This window comes from Festucalex cinctus, chromosome 3 (assembly GCF_051991245.1).
Source record: "Festucalex cinctus isolate MCC-2025b chromosome 3, RoL_Fcin_1.0, whole genome shotgun sequence".
Lineage (NCBI taxonomy): Eukaryota > Metazoa > Chordata > Actinopteri > Syngnathiformes > Syngnathidae > Festucalex > Festucalex cinctus.
Window position 1 is genome coordinate 9,521,992 of NC_135413.1, and position 16,656 is coordinate 9,538,647.

The window sequence follows — 16,656 nt, forward strand, 5'->3', positions numbered from 1 at the left end:
GCCTCCTCCGCTCCGGTGAGCACGAAAGTGCGAATGAGCGACAACCGTTCCATAAACACTCTACGCGGTGAAACGCTCGCGAATGAAGTAAGTCTACCATTGCTACTATCCTTAAGAACTACCATCACAAAGTAAAATAAAACGACTTTATTATACAGTACAATTTATTTCTTTAATTACTATACAATAGCACATTTATTATACATAAAATAAGGTATATTTTTGTGTAGTTTTAAGGCTTATTTAGTAGAAAATTATGTTTTATAGGGACCTGGGAACGGATTATTCTCATTTTAATGGTTTCTTATGGGAAATAAATGTTCGGAAGAAGAACTTTTCGGCTTACACACACTCTCTGGGAACCAATTAAGTTCGTGAGCCGAGGTATCACTGTATTACAAGCTGTTAACTGATTCAGTTTTTATTTGTCAAGTACATTTGTAAGGGGTATGTTGTACAAGGAGATCTCGCCCACCTTGTCTGTGAAATTCAGTTTTTTTTTTAACCACTGCAAATAACTAACAGATTCCCGTGGAAGGGACCGGTTATCACTTTGGATTTGAGGTCATCACGATTTGTGAGTAGAAGATAATTATGAATAGATATTCGCCAACTTTAAAGGGGGGCTATGAAAAAGGCCTATTAAGATTAAAATGGATGTGACGTGAGGTGCTGCCAACAATGAAAAAAAAAAAAAAGGTCAGAAAAGGCCATAACAATACAACACTTTTATTGTGAATATATTTGCACAATAATCAACACCATGTTATAAACATTTTTAACCCTTTCTGTTATTTTTCTCTTTTATACAGTAAATAGTGTACAAATGTATACAAAAATGTATTCAGGCTATAGTCAAGTTCCACAAAAGAGTAAATAATGTACAGTATTAAAGCACAATCAGATATCACGGAGGAGGAGGAGGCCTTCGCATCAATAAAGATGAACCTCCCCGACCTCCCTTCTGGATTAAACACACATCAACACTTTGATAAACAGGCATCACCTGCACCCGACAGCTCAACACGAAGGCAAGTTGGAGAGAACATGAACCCCGGAAGGCACGCACCTGGTGACCATGATCCGGATTAAAACAGAGAGGTAAGGCAATGCTGGATGATCACTGATACTTCGCCCTCTCACGTTCTCTCCAGCAGGCCCTGATGCTGACCGCGGGGGTGCTCGAAACACAACGAACGAACGAAAAAGCTCGACCCGGGAACTTTGCAGCGTTTTGGACGTGCAGGCCTGAAGCCAGCGTCTGCTTCACAACACTTTTAATAGAGCGACAACAAAGAGGAAACAGGCAGGAAGAGGAGGAGGGAAAACAAAGAGACGGTCATGTTTGATATTGAGCTCATTCACAAGTCATCTTGGCTCCTGAGTCGGGTGATGCAGACAGAACGCAGAAAGTAAATTCAGTGAAATGTTGGAGCATGAATTTGAGTCTGCTTTAGGCTGAGGTGGATCCAGGAGGAAAGTGCATCCCTCATCTTTGTTTTATGCGTTGTTCCTTAACCTTCTCACGGGAATTTAGTAGGAACTTGCACAAAAGAAATATGATTGAGCAATGTGCCAGCAAAATGAACGTCACCAAATGTTGCAACTTTGATACTGTGCTATTAAATCTTCATATTTTGCCAGAAAAGACTATTTTGTTATTATAATTGCTCCAGGCAGGACAAGATTGATATAATCTAAAATCAGGTGCTACACCGGAAATTATACTAATTCATCAATTCTTCAGTTGGCCCCATTTCCACTGCACATGACCAGCTCACTTCGTTTTGAGGCTGTCAAATTTAATTCCAGAGGAGACTGAGGGCAGCAAAGAGGAGATTGTGGAGTATAACGCCGCAGTGTCCAAAGCTAAGGCACAGCAACAGGTTACGCTCGCCTTAGCATTTTTGCCATTTTTACGCATATGCTTGGAACCCCGGCTGATCAGGAAGTGGAGGTAGTACCTTGTTTTCGTCAGTGTGGGTACTGTGCAGCGGAAAAAAAAACGGGTATCTGAGTTAAGATGCAGGCACTGGGAGTTCAATGCATTAAAATGAAGGAAACCCAAAGATCAAATACAAATGTTCAATTTTAGAGATGTTCGGTACCATTTTTTTTTTTTTCAGATCGATACCAGTATGAATACTCAACTCTTGAGTAGTCACCGATACCAAATACTAATGCCACTAGTACTTTTGATACATCAAATTTCCCCCAAAAACTATGCCACAATTTTAAAGAAAGTCCTTTTAAGTACCATTGATTGTCACACCCACTTAAGCCGGGCGATAGTCTTTTGACCCATCCCCTGAGGGAGCGGTGAGCAGCAGCAGGAGCCGCACTAGGGAATCACTTATTGATCGAGACCCTCAATTCCAAACCTCAAATGCTGAGTGTCAAGCACGGAGGCAAATGGGTCCCATTTTTATAGTCTTTGGTATGACCTTGCCGGGGGACTGAACCCACGACCTCCCAGTCACAGGGCGGACACTCAACCACTAGGTCACTGAGCTGGTCAAATTGATTTATCCCAACATAGCACTTTTCCTTAAAATTGCATGAAATTAATCACAATTTTTTCTTTTTCTGATTTCAAATGTTTAGTTCCTGACTGTAGAACAGCTGGCAAATACTGGCATCGGCCACCATCATCAGTGCCGATAACTTGAAATAAGGCCAGGTCTCAGCACGAAACCGAGACCTGGTATCGGTACTCGCCCATCCCTTTCTATTTAATACTATAGGTGAATCTCAGACAGGTATAGTAATTCCCTTCCAATTTGTGGTTCACCAGTAGACCTTTTCAGCATGACATCACATGTACTTCCGGATGGCAAAAGCTCAACGGTATATCTGGCAGTGCAGCCCCAAACACAAATTTTTGTTGTCATATTCGGTACAGGTCAGCAGCACATAGTCAATTGCTTTTGAGCCTCATGAAAGGACTATTGGCCTGTTTCGAAACATTATGAAAAGGAATATTGGCATTTTAAAAAAAAAATGTATCCTCCATTCTTTGCTGAAAAAGCTTCGCTGTCTCTATAAAGCCAAAAGAATGCACAAAAGCCCTATGTAAAGAGGAATTGGTCACCATGAAGTTGTTGATGTGAAAAATCTCAACTGACAGATTAACATGCTGGGGAGGAGCTAAATTTAGACTAGATTGTTGTCATAATGCACACCCCAGGTGCAATTTTTCAAAAATAAACTGTAGCCTAAAACGTTTATTTTTGGAGACAATGTAAGATGACCTTTAAATGACATAGTGTTTAGGATCATAGTTTATGGTATAGTTATGGTTGAAACAAAATTTAGGGGGTCGTGTTAATTACATGCTTTTCACGATAGGGCTCAGTTTACAGTCGTGTCTTTTGCTTGATATGGAGCACACGTCTCTACGACACAACACTGAGTTAGTAGCAAAATGCCTGTTGAGCAGGTACAGTACATTTTTAAATACTCAACAACAAAACAATAAGAGTGACGGGATGTGTGAGTTACTCGCCCTTGATACGCAATCAATACAAACAATAGCAACAACTCCACAAATCAACGCTGTCAGTGAGCACACAATCTTGACAACAAAACAGAATTAAAGGGTTTGGTTCGCGTTTACCCTTGCACCCCACAGGACAATCGTTTGCGGAGCAGCATAAAATCGAGAGCAGCTGAGCAGGGTTTGCGTTGAAAAACAAAGAGCGAGAAACCTTTGGCATCAGAAAATGAAGACGCCGAGACTGCGTAGGGAACAAAAACAAAACAAAACAAAAAAACATCTTTTGTAAAATCATCTTCATTCCGTCCCGAATGGCGTCCACCGGCTCCTCGTGTGACATGACACCTTCGTTTGTTGAGAGCGTTTTTGCTGCCTCGTTTCCTCTACATACGCTAAGAGTCTTTCTAGCAGCTAACGTTTGCAGGCGTCACGAGCTTGGTAAAGGCGTGCCGAACCACAGCAGCAGAAGCAGCTGCAGAGCGAGCGTGGCCCCGAGGCTGGGGCTCAGTCCGGTCCCGCCGCCACAATCAGAGTCGTCTTCCTGCGGGGGAAATCCTTCGTCAGTTACATACACAAACCGTACGACAACAAACTCTAAACTAACGAGAAAAAAATTGGGCAGAAATTATGTGTGAATGCAGAGAAATTAAATTGCAATAATAATTTGGAGATGATGCAATGCAAATGATAGTTGATACTGTGCAAATATTACACTCTTAAGGGGATATTTTATGGAAAATAAACACAAAAAAATGCTAATTTATGTAATCTTATTTAATGAATAGCACTTTACAGCACTGTGATTTATGAAAACATACAGGAACAAAACAATGTAAAGATTCTCACAGAGGCTAAAGAAACTGAATTAAATTGTCTGGCTACATGTGTTGCTGCATTATCTGTGTTCAAATATCCGTTGCTGCTTGAAGGATTATAATGCCGACAGATTGAAGCTAGTTTTGTTAACCCCCCAGATAGCAAAAGATTTTAAACCAATGTTGAATTAGGGTTAAGAAGGTTGATTTTTGGTTACGGTTGAAGATTGATTGGTCAATCAATATTGATTCAACAACATTATGTCAACATTGAAGTTTGTGTTTAAAAGATGACATTGCATCAACGTTGTATTTTGGTTGAATTAAAACGTTTGAAAGGTCATTGTTTAATTAATGTTGAATCTTATCTTTGCCCTTCTCTTTTAGCGGAGAAACGGATTAGGAGAGGGGGAGAGGAGGTATTCTGGGGACAGGCCTGTTATAATTATTATACAATCATACGTATAAATATTTCATACTTGCAAGTTTACATTGCTATTTCTTTTGTTTCAAGCATGACCATTTCTTGTTATTTGAAGGATGCGGCATGGTGATTGAGTGATTAGCACGTCCGCCTCCCAGTACTGAGGACTCTGGTTCGAGTCCGGGCTCCGGCCTTCTTGGGTGGAGTTTGCATGTTCTCCCCGTGTCTGCGTGGGTCTTTCCCGGGTACTTCGGTCTCCTCCCACATTTCAAAGACATGCATGGCAGGTTAATTGGGTGTTCGGAATTGTCCCTTAACTCAACATTTTATCAACCTTGCACTTTCTGTATAATTTAAAATTTAGACCGCAACGTAGATTCAACACTTAAGCCTAACTATGTTTCAACATTGATTCAACCACATTTTGCTCTCTGGGCCATCTATGGTGTTTTGAAGAATTGGTTACTATCTGCCAAACTGCTTGTTGTGATGGTCGCTGCCGCTTTTATACTTGATTTGAATCCATTTAGATCATGCAAAGAGCAAATTATAGGATTCTACGGATTCACCTGTGGTGGGGTGGTCATAGCTAGAGGTGGGTGCAAATGGCGAGCAACGGACTAGTTTGCACAGCTGTGTAAGAATAAACTGTTAAGCGGGACACAAAGCCACGCCGATGTTGTTTACTATTTTTTTCATCAAAATGTATACTATACAGACTATCACGTTCCAAAATGTGAAAATTTGCTGTAAACCGAAGACACTTGAGTAGATTGTTTTTTAAATGCTCAATTGCTTTACTGCCATCAGCCCGAGTGTTTACTGTAGTGAAATTGTTTTTGTGACCTGTTTGTTTATTGTTACACTCATTCCAGCAGTAACGAGGTTGAAGTTCATCACGACCAGATGTTCTAACTAAAACCAAGAGCATTCATGCATGCGGCCTAGGCTTTTGATTCAAAAGTAGGTCAGGAAATACGCTGACATGAATGTTTTAAACCCTACGATGACCTTATGCCAATTTTTAATACATTACCTGTTAATAATGTATTCTTAGTGGGGGAAGGACTTTTATTGGTATTTAAAGAAAAAAAAAAGCCCATGAAGAAATAATGCTTCTTAGTAGCTAACACTGTTTTGGTTAGCAATAGAGCTCAGCAAAGCAAAATCCTATTGTCTAATGAACAATACGGCCAACTAAGTGAGGTAATATACCTTTCCGCAACTGTAACTGTGTGCGTGTGAGTGTGTGTTGGGAGTTCTCAGGAAGCTCTGGCATGCCATCACCAGGCTTGAAAAGGTTTCGGAGTGGCCTGGATTCAAAAGGCAGGAAAGCCGTTCGGGGCTTCCTCTGTTTACTAAAGTGACACAATCTGTCTTCCTATGAGGAACATAGCTACAAGTAAGTAAGGCAGCGATGGAAAGATGAGAAAGGCCCACTTCCTATTTCCTCTTTCAGCATCCCAGGACACACTCACAGACATCAAGTGTCTTGATCTAAGAAGATTAAAAAAAAACAAAAAACAAAAAAAAAAAAACAATGAAAGGCAGTGCTAACAGATATGACACCATTTTTTTAGACCAAATATTTAGACAGCGTATAAACGCTGGAACGTTGGCTAGTCAGGAACAATATTTTATCCACATTCCTCCTTTGATTTTGCCAATTTATGCTGATTTATGCAACACATGAACCGCATCACCCTTTTTTTTTTCCTTTGATGGAATCCATGTAATGAATTGAATGTGAATGGGTGTGAACCAAACAGCTAAAATATTGCTTCCTGAAATGACCTCCTATGCAAAGCACTTTATTGGTAGTGAAGCAAATCTCCAACTGTTACATGGGGGAAATGCATCATACAACTATTAAAAAATATATATTTTTTAATAGATCATAAAAAGGCAATTGTATTTCTATTATTAAATCCTAATTGCATAATGATAATAATAATAAGAATAATAACAATGATCATAATAATAACAATACTAATAATAACAACAATGATCATAATAATAATAATAATAATGATGATGATGATGATGATGATGATGATGATGATGATGATGATGATAATAATAATAATAATAATATCCACAAGTATTATCTATAATTCATGCAATGATAATATACATAAAAAAATACTGTAATTATATTAATGGAACACATCAATTAAGTAAAGTTCTTGAATAGTGATACTGTTAATATTACAATAATCCTTGTCATATTATTTAGCATTTCGTTCATATAGAAACAAATGTCAGTATCAAGGGTTATGGGGGAATATTTTAACATTATATAAAAATACAAACAATGTAAAAATATATGAAGCATACATTCATAAATTAAGAGTTGGTTTGTATTCGTACGGTTTTTAATTCATCTTATTTCACATAATTATAATAATAATTATAATAATAATAATATCCACAAGTAGTATATATAATTCATTCAATGATAATATAAATAAAGAAATACTATAATTATATTAAGCATAAATTCATAAATTAAGTGTTGATTTGCATTTGTACAGTTTTTAATTCATCTTATTTCATGTTATAATAATAATAATAATAATAATAATAATAATAATAATAATAATATGCCCTGCGATTGGTTGGCAACGAGTCCAGGGTGTCCCCCGCCTACTGCCCAGAGCCAGCTGAGATAGGCGCCAGCAGCCCCCGCGACCCTTGTGAGGAATAAGCGGTCAAGAAAATGGATGGATGGATAATAATAATAATAATAATAATAACGTTCACTTTACTAAACTAATATGAAGATTACCTTTTTTTTGTTTAAGCCTGACAGCATGTTGTCCTCACAGGGGGATATAAGTTAAAATTCTTAGGGTGACAATAAACAAATATGACCTAAAACATATTCATTGGAATATAACGCTAAATCGAAATTGCCATCAAAAATAAACATAATTGTTCTCAACCCATCTTTCCTACATAAACACACTAACCAAAAAAAGTGAGCAGCAGCAAGAGAAACAAGAGGAGGGCTGAGTAGCTCAATGTGGACCCTCTGCTGATTGGACACAAGGGCTCATCCTAGCATGATGGACAAGAGCAACAGCCAGTGGGAGGCAGAGGCAAATAAAATGAGAAGATGAAGACAGAAAGCGTTAAGAAACACAACAGGAAGACAAACCAAGAAGAAACGATGACATGAAAATGGTGAAAAGCTACAAATATGGACATAATAGAGTGACCAGACAGATAACATTGCACCCAAAGGCCCAAACTGATCATAATCTGACAGCAAATGACATTTGTGAAGAATTACAGCTATTGTAAATCTGTCTTGTCAGCACACAGGCACTGAGGCCGATGTCTTACATTTTCATTATTGTCGAAGCACACGTCGGGCCCTTTGCGGTACCTCGGGTTCTGGGCCAGCTCGCATTGATCTGGGCCTTCAGCTGAACATTCATTTTTCAGAAAAACAGCTACAATGTGGTGATAAACAGAGTAACATTCTGAGCTAAACTAAAACATGCAAAGTACACGTCATTGCACATATGTCGTGTTTGGATCAATTTGGATCAACATTTGAAATGATTGCCTGTATGAGTAGTATTATACCAATGATTAAAATATAAACAAAGAAAAAGGTGCAAAGTTATGGAAGAATAATGTCAGAATATAAAACAATATATAGCCTATACTGTATATAAAACAACTAATGATCCTGATGAGAATAACATAATAATTCTGATATCTTGTACGCTGCAAGAATCGAGACAAGGGTGGGCAAAATGTGAAAATATGCACACAAAAACCAGCAATAGCTTCTTCCCTCTTGCAATTAGCTCCACCACTTACAAAATCTCCATTATGAGTAGTTTAAGTTATTCAAACAGTTTTCAGTAAATAAATAAAACACAGATGCAAAACACAAGGGAGCACAAGTGGAACATAAATAGATTTATATTGTCTGTGCGTGCTTGGCTGAGCAGCATAAATTTAACCATCTTAGAAAAAGTGTATTTTTGACAAAAAGAAAATGAGAAGAAACCATTTATTTCAACAGCAAAATCTTGCAAAATAACAAACAAACCCAAGAAACACATGATCAGGGTTAAATTAACCTTGATAACTCTGAAAATATTGAACACAATCGATCAAAATATAATGATTGTTTTGCCCTCAGAAAAATGCACTCAGGTGCAGGGAAAAACACACCAGGAAGAAATGATTACCTCGACACAGAAGGAGTAAAATAAAACAAACACAACAAATAGAAGTGCTGAACCTTGCTACCTCTGGAGAAAATTGGACAAAATCTATGAAAAATTAATGACTGTTATGCCCTTGTCAGAAAAAAATGCCTTCACACAAAGGTTTTTAACAAACAAACAAACAAACAACTGGATATCTATAGAACTGATTATCCAGACAAACCAAAAATATAAAATAAAAGTAACAAACACAAAAAACTAATAAAAGTAGTTAACATAATCTTGCAACATTGCTCATAATTAATTAAAAATAAATGAGTGATTGTTATGCCCATCTCAGAAAAATACTCACACAAAGATGGAAAATACTCGGATGTGTAAGGAACTGATTATAGCAACACAGAAGGCATAAAATGAGATTTCAAACACAAAACCTTAATAGAAGGAGTGTGCAAAACCTTGCTACCCGCTGAAGAAAATTGGACATAATTTATGAAGTTGTTCATTGTTATGCAGATCCTCTAAGAAAAATAAATGCAAACTGGATGAAAAAAAGGAAATCTTGAAAATACAGGAAACTAAAAACACAAAAACAGATCAAAGGGATGAACACAACCGTGTGACTCTGAAAACATTATATACATATATATACAATATATATATATATATACAAAATGAAATATTCTTATGTCCTTCTCAGAAAAAAAAAGTGGGGACAAAAATGGCTTGTGTGAAGAACTGATGATCTCAAAACAGAAGGTACACAAATGTACCAATAAAAACAAGAAGAAGGAAAAAAAAAAAGGGAATGATTGTTATGGCCTTGTCAGGGAAAAAAAAAAAAAATCCCGCCTGGGTAAGGAACTGATTATATCGACACAGAAGGCGTAAAACAAAACTAACAAGACACAAATTTGACAGCGCACAAGTGAAACAAATGTCAGGGAGCAAACCGCAGACGTGCAAGACACCGAATCACATCAGGAAACGATAAATCCGACTTAACACCATGTAACAGTCCAAAACAATCACAACTAAAAGCCCAATTGAGACTAAAAGCCAACAAATGGTTCTAAACTGGACAATTTGTTCGACGTGTTAACCTGCACAAGCACCATTACCTTAGTGGTAACAAATGCGCCCAGTAGTGACCCCGTGGCAAACGCCCGCGACGACACCTTTACTGTTCGAGCAGCAAGAAGCCACATTGAAGCCACATCTGTCAAACAGATATCCTCCCTACATTTCAACACACAAGTGCACCTCTGCTCTTAACCTTAATTCAACTTGATGGCGGCGCACAGGCCAGAAATAAAGAAAAGCCAATCTGGTAGTAACGTGAGAGCGCCTTGCATACGCGCCGCCATCTGGTTTACTGCTCACCCGCGGACGCTCAGAGGGGACCTGCTGGAAAGTGCTTCGGCGTGTGTCCTTGGACGCTGATTTTAAAGCTCTCTTGTCACTAGGGCTGATGGATGGAAGGACTCGGGAATAAAAAAAAAATAAATAAAAAAAAGACGTGCCACTCCCATGTTGACTATTTACGACTTGAGTGAAAGGATACAGGGTTGTTCGGCCTGTCGCAGCGGCCTGGGGTCACATGACAAACACGTGGCCTTGGCGTCGGTGATCAGGAACACCAGGTTGGTGTTGGGCAGCTTCTCCGCTCGATACATCCTGGTGAGAACACAGAGATGATGCAGTATGAATTTAGTAGGAAGTTTACAAAAATGTACTCCTGCATTCGGTTTGAGTACAATGTTTATCTTAAGTTTGGTTGAATTTTCACTGAGGACATGAATCAACATCTGTCCATGTAACATCATCCATCCATCCATCCATCCATCCATAGATCCAATCCATCAACTGTAAAATTTTGTGTGCATTTATTTCCAACAGTCTTTTGTCTTCATTTCATCATGTGTGTCGTTGGCTGCCCATCCGTTTTTATTTTTTTATTTTTTTTTCTCCAATAAGATTTCAGCTTCCATGTGTTACTAGGGGTGGCATGGCTCAGTGGTAGAGTGGCCATCTCCCATCTGTCAACTTGTCCGTTCGATTCTCACCCTTGGTGACCATGTTAAAGTGTCCTTGAGCAAGACACTGAACCTGGATTTGCTCCCGGTGGACCTGGCAGCGCCCTGCATAGGCAGCAGCCAACCATTGTTGTATGACTGTGCGTGTGAATGGGTGAATGTAAAGCTTTGTGAAGCACTTTGGGCACGATATGTGTAGATAAAGTGCGACATAAAAAGCAGTCCATTAACCATATTAGTGTTAGACTTCCCAGTGTCTTCAGACTCAAAATTGGAGGCCCCATATATTGAAAAACATGACAGAATTATTATTTTTTTTTTTAAGAATCTGAACCAATCAGATTACAAGTTGAATACACAGAGAGGAAGATTCACAAAAGGTTAGCGTTGCCTTTGCGCAGCGCTAACCGGTAAAAATGGAGCAATCCGGAAGCACCTAATTCACTAAACACGTTTATGGGAAATCCGTCACTAAGTGCTCTGCTAACCAGATTGCGCCTCGGTGCGCCGGTGTTATTTGCGCGTATGTAAATTAGGTAATTTGCATACATTTGATGCAAAATATGCCCACCCCAATGCAAATGAGACTCATTGATATACAGTGCCTAATTCGCTAACGCCAGCGCTAATAGCCACACGGAATTTGTGTGACGCAAATAATGTTTATGGAAAGCATGTATAAACCTGCCGCAACCTCGATCCCAGGATCATGACAGCAGTGCATGGTGATATGGAGACAGGAGACGTATGGTGCATGTCCCTCTCTGGCTGACCACGCAGAGAGGAGAGAGAGAGGCAGGGGACCTTTTCCTATGTTCTTTTTTTTTTTTTTAAATGACGTATATGGGAGGGGGAGCGGCATTTTACGATCATTTTTACGTGTCAGATGCATACTGTATGCCACACCCATCACCATGGGCGGGTGATAGGGGTCCGTGCCCGCCCACCAAAATCATTGTGCCCGTCCATTTGAGGCATGGATCTCTAAAATGGTTCGCCTTTTTTTATTATTATATTTTTCCATTAATTCTGTTTAGCACTCTTATGTCAGAGTGTCAGTTAATGCAACACATGTCTCGCATTGTAGCAGGTACGTTATGTTTGTGTTGGCTGCTTGTGCTCATTGCTTGCCGCTAGTGAATTGTTCTTGTTTTCGGCGTCGGCTACGGCCAACGGTAGCTGTTTGTTCAAGACAAATAAAAAGGGAGACATTTCCATGTAACGTTTTCTGGCGGCATTCTTGCAAGACGTCACAATATGAAGAAATAGTGGTATGGTTTTGTTTGATTGATGGCCAGTCTTATCTGCAACAGCCATCGCAGCCTTACTTAAAATAATGCTAGGTATGCTTACGCTGACATACGCATACGTCAATGTTGGCGTGCAATGCAAGAGTCATGTACATTTTGTACAAGTGAAGCTGCAAATTTCTGAGGACGCTGGCGCACAAGACAAGTGAGGAGGGACATACTACAAACTACTTTTGTGTCAGCAACTAAAGAGCCACTTGGAAAATAAGAAACCATGGGACTGACATTTAGTTTGGGCATCTCAAATGAGGTAGGATTTTGCTTTCCTTTTTCCTTTTTAATTCTGCTGCAGACACCGTTCAAACAGGTGGCCCGTTCGAAGTGATATGTCAGCGTATCTGCCATTTGGGATGTGGCAATTGTATTACATCGGAAAATGATTAGTAAGATTGACTTTGAATGGGATAATATAATCAATATAGTTCCTTATTAATCCAATGAGTTGTGGCTTGATGATACATCTCCAAAGTGAAACGGAACAAGGCATCTTTACAAATAGTTTCACTTTGCCTCATCCAGTATGGCTGCGGCGTCAACGTACTTACGACACCGATGCAGTCTACTGTATGTGTATGTACTGTAAATGCTGTCTATGATAATACTGTCAGCGGGCGCCATTCAATGGATAGATGCACGACAGTGCTACATAAATTTATCCAAATATATTGGGCAAGTTAGTACTGTCTGTGGGGTTAGGGTATTCAAAATAATTGGGCCCGCCCATGCATTTCATGTGCCCCTTAAGCCTGGGCTCTGGTGACGGGTCTGCTGTATGCATACAGCAACCTCTGAAAATATATTTTTAATAAATGATCCCACCAATAATTTGTACTTTATGAATTAATGATGTCGTTGTCATCTGTGCTCTGTCCAACTTAATGGCGCTATAAACGCTTACTCTCGGTCCAACCTCGCTTTCTGATAATGTCATCTTTCTCGCAACTGTTACTATAACAACCATGTTCTTGGCGCAAATCCATTTCCATGTGTGGTAAATCAGGTGCAAATTTGCTCCAAACTGTCAGTTTTGTGGCTGTGTTTGCGCCGGTATATGATTAGAGCAATATCCTTAGTGAATAGGTGGGTAAGTGGGCGCAGACTGCGGGTGCAGTTGTGGTGCAATATTTCGCGCTATTACCTGACGCGGCGCATTCTTAGTGAAGCTACTCCACAATGTAAATAAAGCCCACTCGAAGGTCTTGTGGGATGCCGTACTCTGATTGGTTCAGAGCTACACGAGTGGGATTTCATTACAGTGAGGATTAATCGGACAACGCTTGTATCTGGCTAGCTTATTTCAACCCACTAGAGGATTTATTTGCCACTTTCACTGTAGCTCAAGTCATCTAAGATAACCCTGTGTGAATGAGTCAGTGTGTTACATTAGGTCTCTTAATGATTAGATAGAGAAGCTAAGCATTTATCCAAGTTTGCGCAAATATGTATTCGTAGTAATTCTGCTAAAATTGCAGTGATTTACTTTATGAGCTGCTATGTAATATAAGAAGTCCCATTTGATACATCGTGCTTGGACCCATGCAGGTGCGCATGTGGCCTCTCGAAGCTGTTCTCTTATTGGACTTTTTATGGCCGCCATGAGGCTTTGTGTGTGTGCAGCCGTTAACATTGGGAACCAGACACGCGGGACCCATAACACCAGGTAATTACAGCCATATTTAACCCCCAAATTGACACAAAAGAAGGTTAGAGCAAAGTAAATGTGCAGTGGCCCGTGGAAATTGGCGATTTTGAAGAAAAGCCAGATACTGGGGGAAGTTGAACAGATAAAAGAACATTTGTGCTTCTTCCCCCTGTAGTTCCTGTCAGTGGCAGATCAGGGTCAAATGTGCCTGATTGGAAATAGTAAGCGAAGCCGCCTGAAGTAAAAACCGAAAGAGGCCCTTCAGGAAGGCAACACTATTCCTAACCTATCCCCATGGATCATTAAACAGAAGGATGTGCAGGAAAAGGATCTGAGGAAAGGAGGAACGTCTTTATAGTGTCATATACAGTACACTATATTCGCACATAGAGGGGAAAGTTGATAGTTTGTGGGGGTGCATGAAAAATTAATATACACAGAGTGTACTCAGAAATTAACAGACATACCTTGAACAGTTTCCACAGTCCAGGACCCCCGAGTAGGATCTTTCATCGTTGTCAAAAAAGTACTGAGTCTGCTCTGTGATGCAGCTTTCTTTAAACATGGCGTCAGGAATGTCCTCATCCGCTGACTCCGCTAAATGAGGTTTGCACAAGGAACTGTTTGTAGTAAACAAATGCTGCTTTTCCACTTAATGCTGCTTTTCCACTTCACAGTACCGTATCAATGACAAAACTGCTTGACTAACTGACCGACAGTGGCTAACGTCACCTGTTTGGTGTCTACTCAACACATTTGAACAAAATGCTGGAAATAGTTCATTCGAACACCTGCCAATATCTGATTTGGCCAATTGATATGTGTCAATGGCAAGTAAAGCCGTGTCGAGCAGGTAGTGGAAAAGGGCATCACGAGAAAAAGTGGGAGCCATTATAAATGTTTGCGTTGCTCACCTGCTTCCAGAAAATTGGGGAACATGAGGCCATAGAAGAGCTGCTGAAGTATGGACCTATTTTGACAGATTAAAAAAAAGTAAGTTTGCTCCTTTTATAGGGGAAATCAAGTCAAAAATTTACAATATGTTCTATGTGTGGTACTAGTCTAAACACAGTTCTGATTCATTTTACGTTACATGAAACGTGAATTAAGCAGCAAAATCCACCAGGGGCGGCCATTTTGCTACCTACTGTTGACTGAAAATGATGACAGTGCCTATGGGCTCACCTTGCAAACATCACATGACCTAACCCAGAAAACAGGTGAGTCGTGATTGGTCTTTATCTAAAACTTGGAGCCATTATGGTCCCAACCCAAACACTGGAAAAGGCTATTTTCAGTGCGGACATTATGGCAGTGCCAACATTTCAAATCTACAACTGCGTGCAATGAACTAGTAATAGAAAAAAGAAAGAAAAGCTTATTCAGTGATGTACTTACTGTTTTTCGTTTGTTTATATTCATGGACTAAGTGTGTACCATACAAATATTTACAATCATATATGGTAGACTACGGGGCATTCTGAATTAACACACACATTCTCGTTACACCCCGCCTCAATATGAGGACCTGCATATATATATATATATATATATATATATATATATATATATATATATATATATATATATATATATAATACGGGTGTTTAAAAAAAATCGATTCGGCAATATATCGCGATACTACAGCACGCAATCCTCAAATCGATTGAATAGGCAGCCGAATCGATTTTTTAACATCCATTTTTGATGGAAAAATATTCAACAAAACATCTAACTTTCACACCTTAAGCATGGAAGAATGTTATATTAATGGAACATTAAGCCTTAATATTTTATTTCAATGCTGTTCTAACATGAAAAATGTTACAACCTGTTTGTTAAATACAGTGGCTCACAGTTATAAAACTGAAGTTTCAGATCAATAAATAATACATTTTCAAACAAATCTTACAGTGTACATGTATAAGTTTACTGAATGGTATTTTCTAAATTTGAGTAAAAAAAAAATCGCAACAATCGACTTGTAAATTCATATCGGGATTAATCGGCATCGAATCGAATCGTGACATGAATCGTGATACGGATTGAATCGTCAGGTACTAGGCAATTCACACCCCTAACATATATATATTTTATTTTATTTTTTTTATTTTTTTTTAACAGAGAATGAACACACTATAGCAATTTTGGCTGACTACCTTTACCTTTAAGTCCTACAATTAGTGCTGCACAGTACATCACAATAAGTGTACCTTAAAGGACAGAAATTGACTCCAACTGCACCCAACATTCTTGGGTTGTACACTGACACAGTAAGCTTGGAAACATGAATGTGTTAGCCCCTACCAATGGAAATTATCACCGTACAATTAACATAGATACAATACATGCAGAATATAAACCCCAAATGAACTCACCAGGCAGCATTGGAGGCCCACCAGCCAATACTGAGCAAGTCTGCTATGGTTGGCTACAAAGGAAAGTCAGATATGGAGGTTAAATCTCTTCAAGAATCCCTCCCTAAATGGCAAAGGTAATCCAATGAGAAACCAACCACATGGGCAGAGCGAGGCCCCGCCGCAGCCTTGCTGTCTTTCTCTGGGTCACAAACAGACTGGTAGTCGTAGGTCTTGTTGAAGGAGTACAGAGATGTATTGACCAGGTTGATCATCAGCACAGGATCCACTTCACCAAAGAACTGACCTATCTGGACACACGAAAGGGAACTTCAGTTCAGGGAATTGAATCGAGGCTTTAATCAGTTCTCAAGAAACTGGCATCT

At 39.3% G+C, this 16,656-nt stretch overlaps 1 protein-coding gene across 1 annotated transcript in view; it reads right to left on the bottom strand.

Annotated features, from left to right (window-relative positions):
• Nucleotides 1-713: 713 nt before the first annotated feature.
• LOC144015591 (voltage-dependent calcium channel subunit alpha-2/delta-1) overlaps nucleotides 714-16,656 on the bottom strand; it is a 132,655-nt gene continuing 116,712 nt past the window's right edge. The window contains exons 33-39 of the mRNA XM_077515714.1: nucleotides 16,429-16,581; nucleotides 16,292-16,344; nucleotides 14,828-14,883; nucleotides 14,381-14,510; nucleotides 10,490-10,602; nucleotides 8,084-8,166; nucleotides 714-4,037 (exon numbers count right to left, since the gene is read on the bottom strand). Coding sequence (XP_077371840.1) covers nucleotides 3,924-4,037; nucleotides 8,084-8,166; nucleotides 10,490-10,602; nucleotides 14,381-14,510; nucleotides 14,828-14,883; nucleotides 16,292-16,344; nucleotides 16,429-16,581 — 702 coding nt within the window. The 3' untranslated portion in view covers nucleotides 714-3,923. The remainder of the gene's footprint in view (nucleotides 4,038-8,083; nucleotides 8,167-10,489; nucleotides 10,603-14,380; nucleotides 14,511-14,827; nucleotides 14,884-16,291; nucleotides 16,345-16,428; nucleotides 16,582-16,656) is intronic.